The following is an 8,028-nucleotide window of genomic DNA, read 5'->3' as shown; positions in this document are numbered from 1 at the left end:
AATATGGCTCATAACTCTCATTCACGTTGTAACTTTTGTGAAGGGTTGCTACGGTCCTTGTCAATCCAGAAAAAATATCGAATTACAACTCTCAATTTTTTAAATATTTTTAATAAAATAAAAATTATGAGTTATTAATGTTAGTTAGTTTTTTTTATAGTTAGCATTTAGTTAATAAACTTACTAACTTATTAATTGACTAACTAAATTTCAAACTAACCAACTAATTTTTAATTGCATGGAAGTATTATAGGAATCTTCCCCTAATGTATTTCTTATGAGGCCCTTTTGGAGTCCATATTTCTTGATAAAGCTTATCGTTTCACTTTATATGTTTGAGAAATTTCAAAAATACCAAGATTGAATATCCATATTTTTCCATCAAGAATTCTTGCCAATATCTTACTAGAAAATTCAATAACAACAAGGACTTTAACATTCCCAAATGATATTACTCTTGAAGTTATCGATTTACAATAACATATGTAACATCCTTGATTACTTTTATCACTAAATGTTACATAAGGCCTAAGGTGCATACATTACACATGTCACACTACAGAATCATCACATCAAATTCTCTCACCTGCCATAAAACCATATGTATAGCATTTCTATTAAATGTTAGGCTATGTAGTTCAACCAATGTTAGGTGATGAGAAATGTTGCTCATTAAAAGCGGAGGTTTCAGTATAAAACAAGTCTCGAGTGTTCAACACTTTTACTATTTGATTTTATATATTTGTCAAATTTTTTCTAGGTCCTACCAAAATTCTTCCAAGTAATATCGGCAAACCTTACCAGCCCCTCACGATTATCCTCCAAAAGCAACAAGGCCAATTCACCAAGTCATATATCCTAGGCCATGGCATTGTAAGAGTTCAAACCTTGGGTCATCCAATTTAACGTTGTCCGCACCTCATAGGGCTGATTTATAGGGTTATGATCATGCTCGTGTAGTAAAATTATGTTCCAAAGGCCATCCGCCTGGTGCGCAATCGGCCCTACAAGACTAGTCCACTAATCACAGCAACAAAAATATTGTAAATCTAATTTTTGCCAGGCAGACGGTGGATTATCGTGCGTTTTTAGAAAATGATCATACATGAGGTCAGTAGAAATGAACAATTTCCTGTTAGTTAGTTAACCACAAGTTCTTGGCCTGGCCGAGCTCGTGGGTCTTAAAGCATTTCGAATGCTGTCGCCATTTGTTGATTGCAGCTGCTGTTAGTCGCCTTCTTCGTCTTCTTCTTTGCCGCCTTCTTCCTGATCAGTATCCCCTGCAGTAGCTGTGGCGATGGTAATCACTAAGCATTTCGTTCTCACGAATCACATACAGTCGGTTACTTCTTTTCTCCCGCCTTCACGCTGATCCTAATCAAAATTATCGCATTTGCGCTGCTCATTCTAATGAAATCAAATTCAAGGTGATCTATCAGCTTGCTAGTTTGCTAGTTATTCTAGCGTTACGTTAATCGAATTGATAGATCGATGTAGTACCTGAGTTCGGTCCGTTTCAGCATAAGCCCAAGTGGGTCGCTTGTCTGATCATGACGAATGCATGGAGTACTCGAACCCAATTAGGATAAACTCAATTGGATTATAATTAGTTCCATATTTGAGGTCGATCATGAGATCAGTGGCATAGGCGTGCATGGCGCCTGATAGTGAGATATATGGTTTTTAATCAATCGATCATCATGGGTATTGCATGAATGAAGTAATGAAAATCAGCCGTGGTTGAATATTAATTATGGGTGCAGTCGAGCTTTCGCAAAGGAGTTGGCGCCGCTCGACGTGACAAGAACAAGGGCCGCACGCAGGGCCTCACCGAAGAGCAGAAGCAAGAGATCAGAGAAGCCTTCGATTTATTCGACACTGATGGCTCCGGTATCGTAATTAATATGCCGCCATATCATCATGACTGTTGCCATCACCTAATATATTCGTTACAAACGCCACCAGATAAAACACTGTTCAACCGGAATCTTAATTCATTGCTAGTTAACTCATGGGTGATCATGAGTCAAAATTAGTACGACGTACACGCACATTCTTAATCTCATGAATCACTGATTCCTTTCGTCTTCGACCGTATACTCTCGGAAACATTCCATTTCTATTCGCTGTCATTACCATCTTCTGCTAATGTTACTAATCCGCATTTCTTCCTGCGTCGAATAATTGCAGGCACCATCGATGCAAAGGAATTGAAGGTTGCCATGAGGTGAGCGGAAGTGATCTTGATCTGATAATTTGGGCATTCGGTGATTTGTATAAACTTACACATCTTGTCCAGGCTTATGATTATGTGAACAAGATCAACAGTTTTATATTTGGCTAGCTCATTCAATTACAACCGCTTCACTAAGATTACGGTAAGCAAGCCCTCTGATTAATTAATTATCAATGTTGCATGTGCAGAGCCTTAGGATTTGAGCCAAAGAAAGAGGTATGCAATGCAATCACAATATTCAGGCAATAGCGCTGCTAGCTATTGATCCCACTTTAATTAGAAACTGTTACAGTCTACTTATACGATGGATGTTTGACGTAGAGATGCTTAAGTATATTAAGGGTCGATCGTCCTTATCGTATCGGGGGTGATTAACAATACTGAAGTATGCATTGGCTGGAATGGCAGGAGATCAAGAAGATGATTGCAGATATCGACAAAGATGGTAGTGGAACCATCGACTTTGAGGAATTCTTGCAGATCATGACCACCAAGATGGGCGAGCGCGACTCCAAGGAGGAGATTATGAAAGCTTTTAGGCTCTTTGATGATGATGAAACGGTAATCAGAATAAAATGAGTAAATTAGGATTGCATTGTGATTGCTATCATGATCTCGCTATTACACGCAGACAAACTCATCAAGACCTTTTATGAAATGCATATTATCCTAACCTTAGATGATCGAGTACCGTTATGAAATAATATTGTTTATGTGGTCGACACGAGGAACATATCTCCTTGGTTTCCTTCAGGATGGAGCATTCTTTACACTTGCATCCTCTTCCTTTCTCTACCCTAAGTACTAATGCATATTCTTAGTAGTAGGTGTTGCCTCTTGCTTCCAAAGTAATATATTTCCTAGTGTTTTAAAGCAATCTCACACATGCATACAATCCACCTTTCTCTCTTTGTACTTTAGGGAAAAATATCTTTCAAGAATTTAAAGCGAGTCTCAAAAGAACTAGGTGAAAATATGACCGATGAAGAAATACAAGAGATGATTGACGAAGCGGATCGTGACGGTAAGTCCCTGATGCAAAATTCATTTGTGTGAGATCATCATAGTACACAAATTGAGTTTAACCAATTAGAGATTTTCAAATCCATACTAAAACATTTCCTCATAATTTCATGCTTACCATTGCGCATAGGTGATGGGGAGATAAATGTAGAAGAATTTTATCGGATCATGAAGAAAACAAGTTTGTTCTAGGTGACTTAGAAGTCCAAGAACCATGGAACTTGCTTAAGGAACTTTTATTGGAAAATATTATCTGTATTTTCGTGAGTTGAAGTTTTACTAGTAAATAAAGCAATCAATTCATGTTTTGGAAAAGATTTGAGTTCCTTGGGTGACTAGTGTACGAACCATTATTTTACTAAACATGTTGCCCATTCATATGAGAATTTTATTCTAATACAATGTATCTCAACTCTACTTCTAAAAAATATTTCAAATAGTTAGACCAATGTATATGTCCACATAAGTCTATTGCAAACCACTTCAAATGTTTTTTTTTTGCAAATATGTCCATGTAAGCTCATTCATAGCAACATAAGTTCATTTTGGACATTCCCCATGATTTTTGCAACCATACCTCCGTCTCTAGGTACATATGCATAAGACTTCACTAATTTGTATTCAAAATATGAAGATTACATATCTCTAAAAGTTAATTGTGAGAACTATGTAAGCCATGTACACCCCACAATGATATGTATTAAACATAATAAAGAAAAACATTGGAGATCTGAATTGTTTGAGATAATGATATTCTCTACTATTATTGGACCACGGGGGATTCACTAGTAGTAATAAGGAGATGTCACCTGCGTGCAAGAAATATATGAAAATACCCCTTATCTACCCCATATTTAAGGGATCTTACCTTATAAAATGTACCTTTCTTCCCTTATATAACCCCCCTCCCTTACACTCACGTAGTACCATACTGTAAACCCTAGTGGACCCCCTGGGTATTGGACCAACTTCTAAATTTTTTTGATGTTTTCGGTATAGTTGCACATCGTTGTTTCTACTTAACTTTTATAGCATGGTTATTACAAGATATTGAGTGATGAGAACAAAATCACACACGCACACATGCATGCGCACGTATGCACACACACGCACGTGCGTGCGCACACATAAGCATGCACGCACACACACATGCATGTACGCACGCACGCACGCATGGACGCGCGTGCACGCGTGCGCACACACACACACACACACACACATAATGCACACATATACACCTACACATGACACACATAAAAAAAGAGAGAGAAACACTATGATCTATGCATGTGTATCTATACACATACATGTATATGTACATGTACATATATGTATAATACACATAAATATATGTATGTTTGTGATATATGCACACACTCATACAAGGAAATAAACCGAAACAAAGGTAGATAGGCATGCTTCTTTACCTTATATTTTAATAGAGTTTTTCTAATAGCATCACATTCTTTTATAGTTGTTTAGGTATATTTTAATAAGACCACACAAATATGAAAGCATATATGTATATATGTGTGTGAAATTGGACATTTCAAGAACTCTCTCCTTTCTCTGAATATGTAGCTAGCACATGAAGAAGAAATACAATCTATGGCATTAGAGCTTCATCATTAAACTCTGTCCCTCTCTCATGTACCCTCCTACTACTACACACACATATACAAACATGCATACCGAGAATATGGAGCCTGATATGTATACAAGTGTGTGTGTGTGCGTGTGTGTACATACACACATACAAGTAGATTATAAAACACAAGTAGATATGTACAATTCCTTACACTATTTGTTACTCACTCATTCCATGGACTTTCATAGTTAGATTTATGTATTGTTTCTTGATGCACAAATGTTCTCTACTTATAAAATTTAAAGTAAGAGATTATTAGGGTGAAAAATTTGAATGATAACTAAATAATTAGTATCCATGGGGACACCAAGTATTGAGCTATCACTAGCATTACAACTTAACCACTCTAGAAAAAAATAAGAGGAAATTATAGAACATCATAAAAAACCTTTTAGAACATCCTCACATTTTCACTAAGCTAGATGTGTGTTTGTGTGTAAAAGTATATGTATATAAATAGACTAATATTTTCATGTTAAGACCTTTTACGAAGGCAAGATAAAGGAAGGGAAAACTCTACAATGAAAATAGAAGTGGAAATGAGAGTGCCTCTCAAGCACTTGTAATTTTCTTGTAGAAAGTTATTTCTTTAGAGAGAGAGATAGGCTCACTCTTGTGCAAATTGTAATAACATCTTGAGTGAGGCATGAGTGTTAAAATTTTCCATCCAACAAGTTGACAAAGAGCTATAAAAAAAACCGAAGACTATGTGGAAGGTAAGAGAAGACTGGTTTAAGCCAATGAGATGGGAGGGTGCCCAAGAAAACCAAGGTGATATATAAAAGTAAGAAAATGAAAGGATAAGATTATTCTAATAGTGTGCAATCTTATAGAGCCCTCTTCTTGTTTCTTGCTTCTTCTTGCATCTAGAGAGAGAGAGAGAGAGAGAGAGAGAGAGAGAGAGAGAGAGAGAGAGAGAGAGAGAGAGAGAGAGAGAGAGAGAGAGAGAGAGATTCTAAAACTGATGTGGGAGAAGCTCTTCCTTTGTCTTTTTTTTTTCTTCCTCGACACAAAGCTTGCATGATAATGGAGGCTATGAAGGTGGAGCTAGCTTGAGGCATATACCTTGGATCATGGAGCCATCGATAACCCTTCATGGATAGATAATATAATGAGAAGTTAAATCAGCGAGTTCACTATATTTAGTTTCAGCTGATTATTCCTAATCATCATATCAAGGCCTAATGTAGCCTATTAAAGCTAGCACTCAATCATGTATCCATGTTCATTACTCGAGCATCATTCAACCACCAAGCCAAAGTTGCCAATTGCATACCTCCTAGAATAGAATCAACAACATTGAGCCCCTCTTGGTAGCGAGGAGCCTAGAGTCATTTGAGTTGCACCTCGGCCATGCCTTAGCATGGCAATAGGTAAAAGAGCATCATGCTTCAACTTGCCAAGTAATAGCTACATTTCTTGACTTGACATAATTAGTAAATGACTCATCGATCTTGGCCCATGTCCCCTAAATCCTTGCCCTCCACCATCTAGCAAGACTTGGGTAGGTAGTGTTATCAAAGTTACAAGAAGAATTACAAAAAAAATAAGATGATAGTTTAATTGATTTGTGTCAACTTTCAACATTTTTTAATTGTCACATGATTAATCATAGCTTATGATGTGTAGGTGTGCTGTGACATTGGTTGCTCATGCATGGTAGTTAAATGGTAGAGAATAGTGTGATTTATTCTTGCTATAATAGATTATTAAATGAAGATATTATACTTCAAAGAGCACTTATAGTTTTCAAGGGGATATTTATTTATTGAGCACATGAGTAGCACATAATTATTACACTCCTTATCGTGATGGTTGTATGTACACAAGTGCTAGTGGATTATTTGAGGGATGATTTATAAAATATTAGAATTATTATTTTATTATTTTATATCCTAAATAGATTAAAATTAATATTTTTGAATCATAATTTTTAAAAAAGATAGTCCACTTTAGAAAAAGTATTTGGGAAAGAAGAGCCGTGCGAGGAAGAGAAATGTATGGACCTATTTTTAGAATATCTTTTGCTTTTTAGTGCCAAGATAGTAAGAATCAAATAAAAACATGTATAGAGGATGTGATCATCCATGCATGCGAGGAAGCTCTTACCCAATTGGTCTCTCATGTAATCTTATCTATCAACTATATTCTTTTTATCAAGGTCACCATCAAGATCAAGGCATCCATCCATTATCAAGGTCTCTTTCATCTTTGCCATGAAGCATCACTGACACATCTGCGGGATAAAGCATTTATACAATGGTATCCTACTTTAGAGAGTAGGAGTGGTCTTTTTGACAAGTCTTCTTCTTTTCAAGCCCATGTACACAATAGGAAAACCACTCAGAAGTGATTTATATCTACTAAGGTGCTTTTGACAAGGGGGGAAAGAGAGAGAGAGAGAGAGAGAGAGAGAGAGAGAGAGAGAGAGAGAGAGAGAGAGAGAGAGAGAGAGAGAGAGAGAGAGAGAGAGAGAGAGAGAGAGAGAGAGAGAGAGAGAGAGAGAGAGAGAGAGAGAGAGAGAGAGAGAGAGAAGAAAATTGGGAATTACTAGTGTTGATGTTGCCCTTCAAGCTTCAAAACCACTTCCAACATTCCCTCCTGCTCCAATTTAGCATTTGAGTTGCTAATGTTAGTAATGTAAGGTATATGTTGATAGGTGTGGCTCATTCCTAATTTACACTTGGAAACCACTAGTTTTTTTGCACCCACTTACTATTGATTAACTCCTAAAGTAATGCTTAGCTTAGCTAAGACTTAATCTATAAAGCTTTGCTTATCAAGCTTTGTGTTTTTTTAATTTCAAAAAAGAAAAAGAATCATAGTTTTAGGTGGCTGCTTTGAAAAGAAGAAGAGGGGGACCATTATTAAACCCCTTTTCCATCAATCACCACTTTCATTGTGTTTTTAAAACATCCCTAAATGCATCCTTCGGACATAGAACTTAAGAGAATACTTGTCAACACATAGGAAGCCCTATTTAAGCTCTTGTTCCTATGCAATAAAGTGTGAACAATACCTAGCAACCATGAGTGGGCTCATACATAGAGAATCTCATTTAGTAGGCTATCTTAAAGACTATCTCTATGTATACTTTTCCTTATTCTTTTAGTTTAACCAT

The 8,028-nt window shown here is 36.6% G+C and overlaps 1 protein-coding gene across 1 annotated transcript; it reads left to right on the top strand.

Moving 5' to 3' along the window:
• The first annotated feature begins 1,137 nt into the window (after window positions 1-1,137).
• Window positions 1,138-3,574, top strand: LOC148024223 (caltractin). The gene is made up of 7 exons (XM_087693674.1): window positions 1,138-1,300; window positions 1,764-1,890; window positions 2,191-2,227; window positions 2,425-2,452; window positions 2,645-2,797; window positions 3,158-3,260; window positions 3,390-3,574. Exons 1-7 carry the CDS (start codon window positions 1,298-1,300, stop codon window positions 3,449-3,451), a joined length of 513 nt encoding a protein of 170 aa, XP_087549800.1. The 5' UTR covers window positions 1,138-1,297; the 3' UTR covers window positions 3,452-3,574.
• Window positions 3,575-8,028: the final 4,454 nt, after the last annotated feature.

This window comes from Lygodium microphyllum, chromosome 15, assembly GCF_053477565.2.
Source record: "Lygodium microphyllum isolate KBCC chromosome 15, Lygodium_microphyllum_v1.1.10, whole genome shotgun sequence".
In the NCBI taxonomy this organism is placed as follows: Eukaryota; Viridiplantae; Streptophyta; class Polypodiopsida; order Schizaeales; family Lygodiaceae; genus Lygodium; species Lygodium microphyllum.
This window is presented reverse-complemented; position numbering and strand designations above follow the sequence as displayed.

Excerpts from the sequence above, each read along its gene's own strand:
- LOC148024223 (XM_087693674.1), top strand. Across the intron at positions 1,891-2,190 it reads ATTCGACACTGATGGCTCCG|GCACCATCGATGCAAAGGAA; the intron begins GTATCGTAATTA and ends GAATAATTGCAG. Across the intron at positions 2,228-2,424 it reads GAATTGAAGGTTGCCATGAG|AGCCTTAGGATTTGAGCCAA; the intron begins GTGAGCGGAAGT and ends TTGCATGTGCAG.